At 44.3% G+C, this 18,189-nt stretch overlaps 1 protein-coding gene across 1 annotated transcript in view; it reads left to right on the top strand.

Moving 5' to 3' along the window:
• XPR1 (xenotropic and polytropic retrovirus receptor 1) overlaps positions 1 to 17,626 on the top strand; it is a 369,652-nt gene extending 352,026 nt beyond the window's left edge. The window contains exon 15 of the mRNA XM_069232077.1: positions 16,737 to 17,626. Coding sequence (XP_069088178.1) covers positions 16,737 to 16,797 — 61 coding nt within the window. The 3' untranslated portion in view covers positions 16,798 to 17,626. The remainder of the gene's footprint in view (positions 1 to 16,736) is intronic.
• Positions 17,627 to 18,189: the final 563 nt, after the last annotated feature.

The raw sequence follows: 18,189 nt of genomic DNA, 5'->3' as shown, positions 1-18,189 counted from the left end.
GTTCTGGGAGCAAGAATAAATTATGTTCAAAGGAAGGTGTTTTCCAAGAAGAGAACACAATCATTGTTTGCGGAAACTCATCATTACCAGAAGGGGCAAGCTCTGACAGAACGGTGGGGAAACTCCTGGGGAAAATGGCATCATGCATCCCCTTAATACCAGATGCAACACATCACATGAGACCAATGAAGGAATGGTTACAAGTCCAATGGTCACAGGCGACCGGGAGTTGGGAGGATCTAGTGGTTGTCACGTAAAGGCTACAAGAGGCGATAACGTGGTGGAACATACCAAATATAACAAAAGAATGAAATTTCAACAGCCAACTCCTTCAATAAGTTACAGCAAATGCTTTGCATATGGGATGAGGAGCACACATGAACTCACTCACGGTCAGAGGGGCTTGGAAGGGAAAGGATGTAGTGCAACACACCAACATCCTAGAACTAAAAACAGAGTTCCTAGCCTTAAAAGCCTTTCAGAAGCAGTTATCCGGTCAATCGGTGTTAATCCAAATGAACAACACTACAACAATGTTCTACATCAACAAACAAGGGGGAACACAATGCCTGCAGTTATCAAGATTAGCCCAGGAACTCTGGAACTGGGCCAAACAAAGGAAGATAACAATGACCGCAATACACCTTTTGGAGAAGGACAATATACAAGTAGACACTCATTAGTTAAGCATCCTGCTCACACAAATGGGAGATTAATCAGAAAGTGCTCGAAAGAATCTTTCAGGAATGGGGAACCCCACAAATACACCTGTTCGCAACACCAGAGAATACAAAATGCCAAAGCTTCATGTCCAGACAACCTCACCACCAGTCCCTGGGGAATGCTCTGTCAAACTGGTCAGGGACTTTTGCTTACCCTTTTCTCCCAATACAATTTTTGCATAGGGTGATTAATAAATGTAAAAGGAGCAGGATAAGCCTGATTTTAATTGCGCCCCAGTGGCCAAGGTAAACTTGGTTCTCAGAACTAATCCAGAAGGCAAAGGGGGGCAGGCGAAAGATATCAACACAGCAAGATCTGTTATCCATGGACAAAGGGGGAAGAGTTCTCCATCCGGAACAAGAGGACATAGAATTCGGACACTTAAAGCTACCAGAAAGGATTATCGTCGTACTCAGGCAAGAATACCAACAGTACGGTAGTCTTACTTTTTAAAACTGAAAAGATACTCCCTATGGTGCCTTAGAAGGGGCCTATGACAGCAAAGCACTAAGGATTCTACAGTGCTAAAATACTTAACACACCTAATTGATTGCAAGCTAACATGTGCCTCCTTAAAGGTACATTTAGCAGCAATAGTGGCTTACACAAGGGGCCACATAGGAAGAAAGTTTCTTTATGGCACCAGTAATAAAACGATTCCTGGAAGGTGCAAAAAGAATTGCACCACCAAGGAAAGTACCAGCACTTACATGGAACCTTAGCCTGGTGGTAACCCGATTGATTAAACCACCCTTTAAACTATTGCACAATGCTTTTCAAAAGATTCTCCCATTGAAGACAGTATTTTTGGTGGCTGTAACATTGCTCCGGAGGGTGAGTGAAATACAAGCCCTCATAATCCAAGAACCATATATGCAGATTCTTAAGGACAGATTTGTCATGAGGACAGATTCTCAGTTTACACCAAAAATAGTTTCACAAGTTCACTTGAACCAAACTATCCAAATACCAAGTTTTTTCAAAAACCCAAAGGATCAGGCTGACAGACCTGTGCATACATTGAACCGTAGAATTGTGATAATGTACTACATAGAAAGAACACTACCAAACTGGAAAAAAACAGCTATCTCCTTTGCAGAGTAGAACATGGGAAGACCAGTTACGAAGGGTACAGTGGTCAGATGGATTTCAGAAACAATACAACTATGCCACACAAATGTCGGTGAAAAATTGAGCTCAAAACCAAGGGCACACAACACGGAAGAAGGGGGCAACCATCACCTTTCTAGCAAACACACAATTACAAGATATTTGAATGGCAGCTACGTGGGCATCCATGCATACATTTACAAAACAATACTGTATAGAAATTCAAATTAGCAGAGAAGCTCAGAAGGGTCAAAAGATACTAAGGCATTTATTTTCAAATTCGAGTTTATCTTTAACCCATCCACCACAAACCATCCCTACCGCTATATAATCGATGCACTGCATGTGAATTTAGAAAAGATTCATGCTGCAAAACGTATAGTTTCTTAACTGTAGGTGTAGTCTTGCAGCTTGAAGAATTTTCTGTATTCACAAGCGACTCACCCACCTATGCCAAGGAGATGGAGGAAAGAAGCAACATAGGAAAAAAAAGAAAAAAAATAATCTGAAGAAGGCGACCAAAAGTGGAAGCTTCGGGAGGAAGCATGACAACATCACAGTGGACTCCAAACGGAGGTACGGTTAACGCCCACTAACAAACAAGAGAGATTAAGGACTACAAAATAGTGGAGAAATCCGGACCCAACCACTAGATGGTGGTATAATGCACAGCATGTGAATCCAGAAAATTCTTCAAGCTGCAAAAATACACCTTCAGGTGAGAAACAATATGTTTTCCTTTATCATGTAGTGTTGCATATTTTATATCATACACTAGGATTGTGGAGAGTCATGCACACTCGTGACTTCCCTACACTCCACCATTCATTGCTGTCAACACACAAGTCAAAATCATGTGCGAGAACACTTCACATGCACTGCATTGTGTGGTGTTAAAAACACTTGTATGCAAACCGAATAAGTATCTAGACCTACACTGCCCAATTAAAATTCAAGACTCCATAAGATCTCTGGAGGAGGGCGGGCTTGGAGGATGCAGAATAGGTATTGTGGAGAGTGTGGACTCTTGACAAAGTAGGTCTCGGGGGAGATCTCTAAGGGGGAGGCTTTGCTTTCATTACTGAACCAGTGAGAATACAAAACCTTTGTTGATCTTCTTACAGTGTGTGACTATAGAGACCGCCCTCCTCTCAAGACTTTATGGAGCCTTGAAGTTTAACTGGGCATTGTAGGTCTAGATACTGATTTGGATTGCATGCAAATGTTTTTTACTCCTCACGATGCACTGCATGTGAAGTGTTCTCGCACATGATATTGAGTTTCTGTTGAGTGTGTTGACAGCAAAGAGGGTGGAGCATAGGGAAGTAATGAGTGCACACAACTCACCACAGTCATTGTGTATGATTTAAAATATATAAGACTTATGCGATAACGTAAAAATGATAAAAGCAGTCTAACGTAGGGAAATTCCTATTTATGATTTGTGCAAACATGCATGTTCCTATAACTATGGCAATTTCGCACCACTATTCTGCATTTTTGTTAATCACCATTGTAAGTATGGGATTATGGATAATAGTGGTCCTGAAGAAAGTCTAAAGACCCAGATGGGCAGAGAATAGGGCTGAACCATGTGGACCTGACCGGTGACATTTGGGTCATAATATACCCTAGCAACACCATCTTTTAAACTTGTTTTTAATCTTACCAAAGGTCCTCATAATAAAGCAACGAGTAGAGGAACTTGCATGCAATTTTAACAATAGATTCCTTAGGAATAGTTCTCCACTTACACACTGTGTTGAGCCCACCCACTGACACTAGGTGTAGTGGGTGAGTATATGATAATGCTACAGACGACCATCACACGTGATCCTTTAAGTCCATATAGATGTCTGTCCTACATGAAATGTAATAATTCTTGGTAGATCCCCACACACAGCTTTTTAGACCTCCTGTTAAAATGACCTCTGATGTGGCCTTCAGAAGTCCATGAGAGTCCCTCATACAGTATTTTAGAATTCACTTTAGAGTCATCTCTTGTGTGACCCTCAAAGTGTTGTGGGAGACGCTGACACACACCTTTATAACTCCTGTAAGCAGTCCCTCCCGTAAGACTATTAGAGGTCAAAGATGCAACGTCACATGCAACTCTTAGAAACTGTTCGACTTTACTCCATTTAAGGCCCTCACACCCGTCCTTTGGAGCACATTAAGAGTGATAGATGTCCCACTTGTATGAACCTCAGAGGACCATCTGAGACCCTCATATCTTTTGCAGTATAGGTTGTACTCACACTAATATGACCTATCCACTGGGGTCTTTTGAAAGTGGAAAATAAATACTCTTTAGAAATCTTGTCTTAAGTACCTGTTCTGTTGTCTTCAGATGGATGTTCTTAGGTCCCCAACCTAAGCTGCATAGTCAACAGAGCCTTTGAGAGAAAGCCTGTGTTCTTTGCTGAAAGAGACAGCCTTTCTTGGTGCTCAGTACTTCAACAAGGAAGTTCTTGTGAGTTAATAGTACTACTCTGTTGTTCAAAGCCCTTTTATGCTTTGGCAATAGTGTCCTCCTTCAAAGCCTTAAGCACTCGCTTGTATGCTCTCCTGCATAGCTGTAGGTCCTCATGAAAGGTTACTGTCCCATTCAGTGGTCATATAGACAGATTGTGGCAACATAGTGAGATAACTAGTACCATGGGCTAGAGACATTGTAAATGTTGCAAAATGTGGAACTTTCGAAGCAGGCAGGAATTCGGAATGGCCTCAGTAGTACTGTAGCTTGTACAGTCATTTTGGAGGCAAGTAAAAACAAAACAACAAGTGGATTAAAGAGGAGTGAAAACCCAAAATGTGAGTGGAACAATGCTGGAAAGTTGCAGTTCAATTGGCTAGGTTTAAAGTGGTCACTTCCAAGGCAGATATAGGTACAGATAGGTTTAAGTTATGTTATCGGGTCCTTTAATGAGCTGGTAATATGAAAGATTTTGTCTCTGTGGTAATAATCAAACATTCAGTTGAGTTGGACGTGTCTGAATTTTACACAGCCATGACATGAGAGTGGGGAAGGGGAGGGGTCAGAAGAGTAAGTTGAAGCATATTATGTGGCGTTTGTGGTGGTAGACTGAAATGTAGGAAACCCTTGTGCACAACTCATGCTAATTAATAATTGGTCACTAACCCTCAAGTAGGAATTTGGAAAGTGACATTACTATGCTGAATCACCTAGAAAGGGCAGCTGGCATGGAGCATGAGGTCATTCAAACTGTGATTTCATTATTTAGAATTACAGTTGGAATTAAATCACAGTATGTAAATTATAGCAGTACTTAAAGATGACTGTATGACACCAAGTGTACAGAAAGGCACTAAGCAGAGCGCTTTGCTAGAGATGACAAATGTGCAAGTCATCCAAAGCGTGGCCATTATAGAACATTTGAAAAACTTTGAGAGACTGTACATACAGTCAAACTAACTAGGAGTCTTTCTTTATATACATGTCTATAGTCTCGACAAAGTACACAGTTCTGTGATGTCCAGGGGCCCTCAGGAAGCTGAGCTCGCCATGTACTGCTCGCTGGTAGTAGGATAGAAACCTTTCACCCATAGACAACTTGTACGCCGAAAACTGCCCTCTGAGCCATCCTTTTGGCTCTTTGATCGATACAGATCAAATCATCCTTACCAGCTTCATCATCCTGCTGTCTCATGTCTTCTGATAATCCAACTGAAATAAGAAACGCACCTTAGATTATCAGCTAAGAGCTTAATCTCCATGGTAGCACTCCTGTTGTTCTGCCTTCGTGTCACATCTTATACTAGCACACTACATCCCTGTCGGTATGTAAGGCTCTTTTTGCTCTTCTAGCTGTGAGTATCCATTCCCAAGTACCCGTGTTTCTGTGTAAATAATGGCCAGGTAGTTTAGATTGCGACATCTTTGCAACATCAGAAATTTCCGCTGCTGATGAATATTTCTACTTGCAGATTCTTCACATTTTGAATATTTCAGGTGCAAGACTGAACCTGGAAACTTTCAATAGCTCTTTTGCTCCAGTATGGGGTGCCGGCTCTGTCAGCATTCGAAACTTCTGCACTGTGACATCATTGAATCCACAAAACATCCACCCCAGCTCCCTGATGTCAGTTCCCTTTTTTCTGTGCCAACTTGACGCGCCTCCTGAACTCGCTCTCTTTTCTGATTTTTGTGACACAATTTTTCTCCATGCTTAAGGATGTCTCCCCCTAAATACTCAGGTTTCAAACCTTCTAGAGTTTGTGATGGGCAGATGTCCATTATGGACCCCCGTGACATTTGCTTGTGATTTCTGGGGCTGGAGCATGACACAAAGTAGGGAGACTCCTCTCGCAGTATGCATCCCAGGGGGATGGAGTAAGAAGCCAACCTGTTTATGGCCCGGGACTGTGACGACTTTTACATTTTGGCTGTTATCACTTCAGGGTTCCAAATCACGCCCCTCTCCATCTTCAAAGTCATAGAGGGAGAAGGGAAACAAACCGAAATATCATGAAGCAATATCAATATTCACCCAGTCAAGTTCTCACAGTTCTCCCCACCTCATGGGGAGTCTTCTTTGGAACCATACATGGTCATAATTCCACCTACAGATCCAGCACCGTGGCACCTTCTCAGATTGGCTTTGCTCTCAAAATGTCTTTGTCTTGGAGCTTTGAGAAAATAGGTGGGAAACCAACATCAGGGCACAGGGGTGAAGGCTTAATGGCTCCAGTGATGTCACAGCAGCTTTGTTTCATTTGCCAAAAAGAAGCCCGGACCCTCCCTCCCCCCGCCAGCACAGAAGAGCTATTGAAAGTTTCTGGATACAGTTTGGCACCTGGGATATTGGAAAGGGAAGGAATCTGCCTGTAAATAAAGTATCCACCAGAAAGATTCTTACTAAGGGTAAGTAACTTTTTTGAGACTACAATGGTGGTGCTTCCAAAGGAATTAAATCAAAGCTCATAACCCATATAATTTACGGTTGATTTTAAGAATAGATGGCTGTACACATTTATGGAGTTTGTCTCAAATATGCCATTCCATAAATGGTTGAAAAAGTCAATCTGAGATTCAGTCTTCAGGGTGATGACTGACTCTGCACAGGCAATGTCTATTTCCACAAGCTTTATTTGTGAGCCGCTTCACAAATTGTTGATGCCTTCTAGAGTACATTGTTCTTGCACTGCAAAGAGCTCCCTGGTGGGTGGCTTACAATGGCCCCCACTATACAGAACTTTGGCAGTCAACCAAGCCACAGGAGCATTGATATCCTTCCAAGGCAGTGTTTGAAACTTCGACTCTAATCATTGCACATGGCTTGATAGTTGCAGAGGTCTCAAAGCCTTGGGGCTTCATATTCAATTTGTATTTTTCTCTTCCCTCCATATATGGTGCTCCTCTGGGACCATGCAAATAAACTTTGAACTCTATGGTGCCCATTTCCTGGCAGTTTTAACAAAACTTGAAGTGGTGAATTGATACGCTCCTTTGAGGAGTGATATTTTTTTCTGCTGGATCCAGAAATGTGTATGATATGGAACTTTTCTGAGTATCTCTTGTAAAGATGCATGTGTTGTGTTCTGTCCATTTATTTACCTCTACCCTGTTGCACTCATTTTCAAGATATGGATCTCAAGCTTTGCAAGATCCAGGGGTATTTGCTTGGTGGCACCCGTATAGACAGACAAATGTTTGTTTCCTATACCATTTAAAGTTGTTTGGAGGTCAGCAGTCCCTCCTTCTAGAGAGTAGGTGTGGGTGCTTGCTTGTATAAAGAGGTAGGTCTGAAATAACACTCTTCCCCATTATTAAAACAGTTCATAGCATTTGCACCTGACCAACCGAAATCCAGGGAATTCCTTGGAAAATGTTGACATCCTCGCTACAATCTGCCGATTCTTGCAGGTTTAGGTTTTGCCACTGGACTCTTGAAAGGGGCATTGGTGCCGTTTAATCGCCATAGTCAATTTAATCCTGATTATATCCTTCAACGTTTTCTGGCATTTTATTGTGGCAGAACCACATTTTATTTATGTGTTTGTACATTCTATAAAGCGTTCCCTGGAGAGTAAAGGGGCCTTTATTAAAAACATATATATAGGTTAATTCAGTAATATTAAACGTTACATTATTAAGAGTCAAAACAACTATTAATGCAGAAGATTATAACCGCATTATACAGAGTCATTTCTACGCATACATAGGCATCCAGGTATTTAGTAACACTAAACTGAATTAACACATTTTCAGCAGTATGTGAACAAAGCGAGGTTGGGAGAACGAGTGGGAAAGAGAGTTTCACTGTTGTGGAGCTGCATTGAAGATTACCTCAAGAGAGCACGTCTCAATCTTGCACTTTAAAGATGCAGCCACAGTTTAATCAATGTTAACAGCGCCTGCGAAGCATCAGGAGTATTCCGGACAGATAATCCAAGTTCTTTCAAGTAAAAGGCCTAAATGTAAAAGAACCCAACATCACCTGGGACTGGAAGTGCACAGGGAGGGGGTGCAAAGAAATCAGTATAGCTATGATGTGATCGCTTTCCAGAACCACCCCATGTGCAGCAGCAGTAAACGCTGATCTCAAAAGAGTCAGAGTGGAAGCGGGAAGATCCACAGAAGCTTGGAAATCACTAGAACCTAGTCGATGGAACGGAAATCAGTAGTAGAAACAGAAGGCATATTATGATGGAGTAAATTCAGCTAAAAAAGACAATTGAGCAAGTTCAGCAAAGTGTTTTGAGTGTGGAGGCAAAATTAACACCTAAAGAATGCACTGCTGTTTAGAGGAAGTAAAAGAGGAAAGTGATAAAAGTCAGGATTTAGCAGTATCTGCTGCTTTTGATGGAGAGCACTAAAATCTCTGTGTTAGTCTCTGTGACGAGCTTGCCTAAGGCAAGCCAGTCTCCGCCCGTCCGTGACCTGACTGCGTCCAGCGCCAGGACCCCTGGGCATCTCGTACACCACTGCTACACGCCAGCAGCACTCATCGCTGTCAACCCGGGACACGACAACAACTGTAAGCAGGCAACACCAAGGGACCCTTCACCTGTCGCCACTGCAAATTCCCAGCCTCCGTCACTCAAGCCCAACCCGAAGACCCACAGAGCAGAACACAACCTCAGATGTATCCTGATCAACACTCGCTCCATCCACAGACACGCCATCGAACTCTGGAACCTCATCGACACCACATCCCAGGACGTCACCTTCCTCACAGAGACCTGGCTCAACCCCTCCTCTGCTCCAGACATCGCCATCCCAGATGGCTGCAAAATCATCCACAAAGACTGCACGAACCGCCGCGGAGAGCCATCGCCATCATCCACAAAGAGTCCCTACGCCTCTCCACCAGCACTGAAGACTCCACAACTCACATGGAACTCCTCCACTTCCAGATTGGAACCAACCCTAACACCACTCTGCGGGACACCCTCATCTACAGGCTGCTGCGTCCCCACCCCTAATTCTGCGAAACCATTGCTGACCTCGCCACCAACCACTCACTCGCTTCCAAGGGCCACATCCTCCTCGGTGACCTCAACTTCCACCTGGAGAACCCCTGTGACAACAATTCCACAATGTGGCTCGAAAACCTCTCCAACCTTGAACTCTAGCAACTCATCACCTTGCCCACCCACTCCCTCGGGGACACACTTGACCCCATCTTCACCGCCAGTAACCACATCCCCGTTAGCCACATCACCGAACTCCAATGGAACGACCACCACTGTATCCACTTTACCTTCAGCAAAACCCCCGACCAACACCTCGATCACCTACCCCCCCACCCCGCAGGAGCTGGAACAAGATCACCAAGGACCAGCTACTCACCAGCCTCACCAACTCGTCTCCCTCCCCACCTCAGGCATCCTCGACACTAACACAGCTGCCCAAGACCTCATCAACCTGATCTTAGACTGTGCCAACACCTTAGCCCCCATCAACAAACCCTCGGACAGGTACACATAAACGAAAGCTTGTTGGTTCACCCCTGCATGCAAGGAGTCCAAACAAAACTGCAGATGCCTCAAAAGAAAATGGAGCCCCTGACAAGACCCCCACCAGCCCCAAAGCCTTAAAAATAGCTATAAACACACACACGCACCACCAACTCATCAGGAACACCAAGAGAAACACCTTCCAGGAACGCATCAACAACGCCGCACAGAACGGCAAGGAACTCTTCGAGATCATCAGTGAACTGACCAACCCCAGAGCAAACTCTACGGATATCCTCCCCTCACAAGAACTCTGCATTAACCTCTCCACCTACTTCCACCACAAGATAGCAGACATCTACGACAGCTTCCCAACTCAGGACCTTCCCACGCCCACCACCAGCATATCCACCACTGAAGCTCCTCCAAACCCCCACCACCTACTCTGTTGGGCCAACATCTCTGACGAAGAAACCCTCAACATCATGAACTCCATACACTCCGGCTCTCACTCCGATCTCTGCCCCCACCACATCTTCAACAAAGCATGCAGCACCATTGCACCCAAACTCCGGCACATCATCAACCGCTCCTTCAAAACCGCCACCTTTCAAGAAATCTGAAATCACGCCGAAATCAAGCCCTTACTGAAGAAACCCACTGCAGACCCAGACGACCTCATGTACTTCAGGCCCATCTCTCTGCTCACCTTCCCAACTAAGGTCATAGAAAAGGCTGTCAACAGACAACTTACCTGACACATCGAACTCAGCAACAACCAGGACACCTCACAGACAGGCTTTGGGAGCAACCACAGCACCGAGACTGCCCTCCTCGCTGCCACAGACAACATCTGCTTCCTCCTAGACAGGGGTGAGACCGCGGCTCTCATCCTCCTCGACCTGTCCGCCGCCTTTGACACCATCTCCCACCGCACGCTACAAACTCATCTCCATGACGCCGGCATTCGAGACAAAGCACTAGAATGGATCACCTCCTTCCTCTCTGACAGGACCCAAAGAGTCCGACTTCCCCCCTCACCCCCCTTCTATTCAGACGCCACCAAGATCATCTGCGGCATCCCGCAAGGCTCCTCTCTGAGCCCCATTCTCTTCAACCTCTACATGGCCCCCCTAGCCACCATCACCAGACACCATGCACTAAACATCGTCTCATACACCGACGGCACTCAGCAAATCATCCCCCTCACCAAAGACCCACACACAGCCAGAACCAATTTCCACAATGGAATGAGGGCAGTTGCCGTCTGGATGAAGGAGAGCTGCCTCAAGCTTAATACCAAAAAACAGAAGTCATCAGCAACAACCCCTCTGCCTGGGACATCTCCTGGTGGCCCACTGCCCTCGGAAGTGCTCCGTCCCCCACTGACCACACCTGCAACCTTGGCTTCATCAAGGACTCAGCACTCTTGATGAACCGTCAAGTCAGCGCAGTCTCCTCAGCCTGCTTCAACACCGTGTGCATGCTCTGGAAGATCTTCAAATGGATCCCAACCGAATCCAAAAGAACAGTCACCCAGGCCCTCGTCAGCAGCCGCCTAGACTACGGCAACGTACTCTATGCCAGAACCACCACCAAGGTACAGAAAAGACTGCAACGCATCCAGAACTCCTCTGCCCGTCTCATTATGAACACCGCTAAGCACAGCCACACCTCCGCTCTTCTGAGAGACCTGCACTGGCTCCCAGTAGATGAGAGAACCACATCCAAGCTTCTCACGCACGCCTACAAAGCCCTTAACACCGGTCCAGAATACCTCAACCAAAGACTCCACTTCTACACGCCCACCAGACAGCTCCGCCGACCTCGCACTCACTGCCATCCCACGTGTCCGGAAGGCCACAGTGTGAGAAATCGCCTTCTCCCACCAAGACCTGGAACTCCCTTCCTATCCCCCTCAGAAGATCTCCCACTCTATTGCAATTCAGAAAGGACTCAAAACTTGGCTCTTCACCTGATCGATGGCCTCTCACTTACTGCCCCCCCGAGTGCCTTGAGACCCTAGCGGGTGACTAGTTGCGCCTTACAAGTATTATGATTGATTGATTGGTAGTAGGAGTACTGTTTCATAACAGTAGTCAATCCTTCCAACATGACAGAGACAGTTCCTTAATTGAAATACTTTATCCCTGAGCTGCATGTTGTCCAATGGCGTTTGATGGCAAATCACATTGGAGGGGTGTAAAAAACATACACAAAAAACTACACATAAATATAGACACTAATATAAATATTAAAAAATCACTTACCTTACTCGATGTTTTGCAGCACGTCCTCGTTCTGCAGCACGTACTCCAAGGGCAAAGCCCACAGCCATCTCTCTCATCCAAGCAAGAGGCTGTTTTCATGCTGTTAAGCAGCATAAATAAAGATAGACTGGTGTGGGCTGGTTCCACGCTCCAAAAGGCACTGTAGGCCCGTTCCTGTTCTTTAATCCAGCTGTCAAGACTGCTGGGTTGGAGAGGTTAGAATTGCGCATGTCTGGCCGTAGCAAGGTAGCCGGCCAAACCAACATGCACACTTCAAACTTAAGTGGCTACTCCTCACTGCTGCCAATCATTTGCAGCAGTGACACACTGGCCCGCCATGCCCTCGCACTCTATTTGCGGGCAGAAAGGGTCCAAAATAAAATGGTAATAAAATCGTTTTATTGCCATTTTATTTTTTCTGCTTTCTGCACAGCAGTGTGTGTTTGGGGGGGGGGGGGTGCGCAAGGGGGTGCGGCGACTCCTCTGCTCCCACGAGCAACCGTCCCTGATGTTGTCTGCATACAGGTAGATAGAGATCCACAACTGAGATTTAAGCTTGTAGGAGGTCCGTTGGAGTGTAGGGTTTCTGTTGTGATTCCTCAAGTGCTGCTTTAAAGTACTTTAAAGTAGGACAGGTTGATCATCGGTATAAATATCTATTCCTTTGGATAAATCGATTCCTGTCCCCATCTCAGCCTGTCGGTTTATTTTCAAAGCCAAAATGTGTTAAAGTTTAAAAATCCTATTATGAATCTTATGGAATTCTTCCACCTACCCCATATCATTCAGAAGCTGTTACAGCTCTCGGAAGCTTGCATAGCAAGCAGCTTTTAGTCAGTTCACTCATTTGGGCAGCCTTACATTGTACCATTTGTTTTGACGCTGTGCGAAAAACCATGACAGCAGATACTGGTGGGGGTTGCATCTTGCAGACCCTCCGGGCACCTATGACGTTTAGTGCTGCGAGCAAAGTAGTAACCTGTGTAACAACTTTCAGCTCCTGGAGGATATGAGTTATTTCCCAATCTCCCACTTCTTCTACCAACAAACTGGATAAGTCGTTTTCATATAAAAAGCATCTTACCATCCCGAGGGCTATCTCATTCAGTCCATTTTTAAACAAGCATTTACAATGCAACGGGTCTCGCGTTTGCTCATTTTAGAGCTGATCGCGTTGTAAACTCCTAACCCGACTTTTCACCTATCGGGCTAAAGTGCATTTATGTACATAACCCGAAAAAGTGAAATTAACTATGTAAAGCGCTCGACTTCTGCCAAGCGAGATCGCGCTCGTAAATTAGAGAAAAAGAAGTCCACGAGCCCAATGGAAAACAGCGAGCCTTGCATGTTTTCTGTACTTGGTCGCTGCGCTCGAGGAGGGCTAGCCACCGGAAAAGGCATGACGTATGCGTGCCTTCGACTAATGAAAGCAAGCAGATTTTAATAGGGAAGCCCACAAACCAATAAAAAACACTGACGTGAAGTTGACAGGGCTCCGAGACCTTTTCTAAATACTAAAGTGTCTCGCTGCGATATGCATGCGCGAGCGCATGCAACGCAGGCTCGACCCTAAAAAGTAATAACATAACTATATTGAATTTTAGCCAGCAGGAGGATGGGACATGAGCATTTTCGATCCTTACTCTAGCATTCTAGAACAGTACCACAAGTGTGCCTTTTATGTATGCAACCAGCACTATTACTACCATGCGTACTGAAACTATAACTAGCAGTACTATTAATAAAACAAATGGTGCTCCTAGCACACTAATTAGTAATAGTGATGCTGGTGCTAAGTCTACAACAAATGTTATTACTATAACTACTTTTATTATTAGTTATATAGTGCTTGCATCAGTGTCTCCAACATCGCTAATCCACATATAAAAGCCTGATCACGGTCTAGCCATCACTGGTCACCTGTAATAAGAAAGTGCACTTGATATTTAACTGTAATAACTGAATGCAGTTGATTTAAAATATATCAATGCCTGTACCAGCAGACCGTGTTAAAAGCAGGTCCAGAAGCAGAATTACAACTGCTGTTGAAGCAACGAAGACGAGATCTAGCTTTCAGCTTTTCCCATCTGTTTACTAAACATGAGCAGTCATTTGGAAAAAGGATTTATGGTAGCTTGATTATTTAAATTTTTGCACTGCTGTGATTTATCACTCAAAAATATGATTTTCTTCACCTCTTACCACACATTCAGAACTGCCACTGTTTTTTTTGTAAGTGACTTAGCAACAAATTACTCTCTGCCTATTGTTGTTTAATTTCACTCCATACATTCAGCATTTATTATTGATATCTGCAACCAAATATTCATATAAGGTAGAAAGGTGCAAATATTTAAGCTTTTGATGGAAGGATAATAGGGCCAGTTACTATAGTGAGTAGAATACACCCTCTTCTGTAAGTTCCATGAATTTGTTGAGGAACTCAGCCTTGTTCACGGAGCTCCGTGTCCCTGGTGACTTCAATGTCCTTCTGTATACCAGAAGGTACTTTTGCTCATATATCACTTGTGCCACTGCCACTGGTCATATTACTGCTTTTACTGCTCCTAGTAGTAAGTACCCAATTACTTTTCAAGACGGAACAACTCAAACCTTATATTGTTTTGACGTTTTTCTTCTTTTTACAAAGTTCCTTTAGAGGCTTGAATGAGTAACTCAGTGGATTGGTCAATTTGCGTTTTTGTTGGTGGGTTTGAAATGGAAGAGATGACTAAAGTACGTGCTTATTCAGTTTACCTACAAAAGTCCTTACTACCATCCTTCTGATTCTTCATCATATATGGGCTATGTTAAACCCTACAAGGGCTTGGCCGTATCCTTAAGTCCATCAGGGAGATTGTTCTTTAGTCATCTCGGTAGGTCTTGGAATTGAAAATATCAGGGCTCCAACCATACTGGAATACTCAAGCTTTTCTTTTCTGACAGTTATTTACAAGGTCATTGGAAATCCATCCCCAGAAGAGAACAACATCTGATTCTGGTATCCTCATGCTGTATATAAGTGGTGTGGTTTTCTAACCTCTTACCCAGGCCATGATTCTAGCCCTCCCTCAGGGACCTAGCTTCCTGTCCCTGAATTGTGAGAGAATACTTAATCCTTCAACTAAGTCTCCAATTTTAGAAGCCAGGTCCCCAATAAGCCATCTTACAAGTATGCCCACTTGCCCCAAACAGACGTAGAATTGCTGATGAATGGTGGCAATCCAAGCACAATGCTCAAGTAAGGGGCTAGATGTTTGCTGCTTGTTTCTTGAAATAGAAGCCAACCCCAACTCTTTTCTACCTTCTATTATTGCTATTCTCCTCCTTTCCTGTTGAATTCAGATATCAAGGTAGATTTGCACAGGAGCTATGATTATTTGAAGTGGCTCGCAGAACGCTTTCAGACTAGTGCCTCTCATTGTCTCATGCTTAGTTAAAAGATACTATGAATGACCTCTCATCTGTTTTTCTCGATGAGGTTACTGTTTCCTGATTGGGATTTGAATGTTGTTTTGTCCATGGTGCTGAATCCTACTTCTAACCCATATGTTTTTGTGAGCTGAACTTGTTAATTAGGTGACAGTTCTGTGGTTTTGAGGAGCAGGGTCTTCTTCCCTGGGTGCTGTACCACTTAGACAGGAGAGATTTGTTTTAAATTTGGGTATCAGAGGCTCTACATTGGCTGTAGCGAACAGTCATTTACCCGCAAACACTGTGTGATGTTTGATACTGCTATGTCTATCGGCTAAGGGCCTGATAAGGGCAATGCTTTCAAGCACTATGGCATAAAATAGAAGCTAAAATTGTGTTTGCATAGTGTCCTTACTGTTGACTTTATCACAAGTCATGTGAATTCCCCCTTTGGTCAAAGGCCAAAAATCATTTACTTCTGTGCTTTTCTGATTTCAACACAAGATGGGGATTAATGAACAGCATGTGAATTTATTTAGATTAGTCTTAAGCTGCAAAACTACTTTTACAGGTAAGAAATGTTTTCCTTTTTTATGAAATTGTCCTGCATTTTATATTTCTACATGTACAAGCTTTTTGCCAGGGAAGGGGGGGGGGGGGTTGTTCTCTATGTACTAAAGCAAAGGTTGCATATGTGTCGTTCTGCAAAGTGGGAGAAGGTATAACAAATGTTTAACAGAAGAGAGTCTTTTCAACTAAGAGAACATTTATTAGATGGGAGTAGCTTTCCAAATCACTACACAACATTTCAACATAGATCTTAGAGAGAGTATCCTTACAAGCAGTAAAAAGCATTACAGTATAGATCAAGGCAGGATCTGACGTCTTGATCATGGGGCCAATAGTGGAACAATCTTTCAAAACGAATATGGCACACAAATGCTGATCTAGGCATTCACGCCCCATAACAATTAAGGGTTTTACCATTGTAGCTCTATTGTGTTTGGGGTGGGGGGGGTCTTGCCTTACATTCAATATTTGGGTCACCATCTGATATTTGTTCTGTGCATGCTTTTTCGTGAAGCAGTACAAGATCCAATAAGGTAGACATTTGAGAGAGAGACATGTTTCATTTCCATTCAGTTTATTATTCTGAGTTGGACTGCACCACCTTTGCAAACCTTATAATAGCGTTTAGTGTGCTTCTGTCATCCACCCTTCGAGCACCCTGTGGGTGTTGTTCATTAACGCCCCTCTTTATATCTGACTTGTCATCTTTTTCCTTCTCTCTGCCAGGTGTAAGCCCCGTGACACTAAGGTGCTAATCGACGACACAGATGATGAGGCATGCACTTGAGGTGCAGTCTTGTTCTGGGCCCACACATCGGAAATGGCCCTCCCGTACAACCCCACTCCCTCACCGATTTAACGCACCATCCGAGCCGACAGCAAGGAGATCAGTCACAAGCCTCACTCGGCTGAGCTTCCACTCCGGATCCTATGGACTCCAAACAGTGCGCACTGTGTCGTTGTCAACACCCGATTTTTAGGATTTTGTTGGGTTGTTTTGTTTCCTATTTTTAAAAACGTGCTTAACATTTTTTGTCAATCAGAGAACCGTTAAAAAAAAAAACACTTGGAAAGAAACAAAAACCAATGAAACAAAGCAAGCGACTGGAAGTCAGCGATCTGCGATTGCTCATGAGGGACAGGGACGAATGCCCCGTGGGGGCAGAGTGGCGAGAGGGACCTGCTCCACTCCCAGCTCGTTGGATTAAAAACCGGACTTGTTTCTACTACTATTTTTGTTGTTGATAAAGTTTTGCGTGGTTGGGACCCTGAGCCAGGGCTCCGGAAGCCCTTATGCTGGGAGAGCGCACTTTATGCAGGAACGTCTGCCACGGAGACACATCTTCCCCAGAAGTGGCTTCTCCTTCTGGGTTTCTTAAGAATGATCGCTGTTAAATGTATATTTGTGTTTTTCTTCATTTCTGTACTGGATCGCACAAAGGCTTCATGTCTCTGGTCAGTGGGAGTGATTGAATGGGGACAGTAGCACGATATCGCATATTGTGGGCCTCTCCTCCGCCTCCTGGTGAGGAGGAGCAGAACGTCTTCTCCAGGGGGTGGGCAGACAGCCTCCTCTTTTAAGTTTGTTCTTTTGTAAAGCCAAAGTTCTTTTCACATGTTTTTGTTGAGTCTTCATTTTTTGTCTCTGTTTGCATCATTTACCCAGTACTGATGGTGGATGAAAGGTACAGTTGTTCCATACGGATGTGTACTACACTTATGTCCTCTTCATCATAAAATAAGAATGGAGAAGGGAAGTGCTCTCCCACCACCAGTCCTCTGTAACAATGATGTATGAGTTGCCATTTTGTGTCAGAACTGACATGATTGACCACTAAGAATGAGGAAAAGCAGTCTGTTTGCAGTGCCAAACGGTCAACCACTGGGGTGGTGCTGGGAGCCACCCCTTCTTCCTCCACTGTGTTGTTGTCCCATTGCAACTTGTCTAGTAATAGTTGCAGCTAGGGATGCTTCACAGCCCTCCATGTCCCTAGTGTGATTTAAGTTGACCGAAGAGACTGGAGATTAGGATTTATTTCTCAGAGGAATGAAAAGGCAAACCCTACGTGGTTTGATTATTAGTAGGGGTGTCAGCCTGCACCAGGAAGGTACCGCAGTGTGGGAGACCTCCTTATAAAGTCCTTTTTGTGGATTCTCCTATTTCTGTTTCCGTCAGCAA

Source organism: Pleurodeles waltl, chromosome 4_2, assembly GCF_031143425.1.
Source record: "Pleurodeles waltl isolate 20211129_DDA chromosome 4_2, aPleWal1.hap1.20221129, whole genome shotgun sequence".
Lineage (NCBI taxonomy): Eukaryota > Metazoa > Chordata > Amphibia > Caudata > Salamandridae > Pleurodeles > Pleurodeles waltl.
The sequence above is the reverse complement of the archived record's forward strand: the minus strand, read 5'-3'. Positions and strand labels throughout refer to the sequence as shown.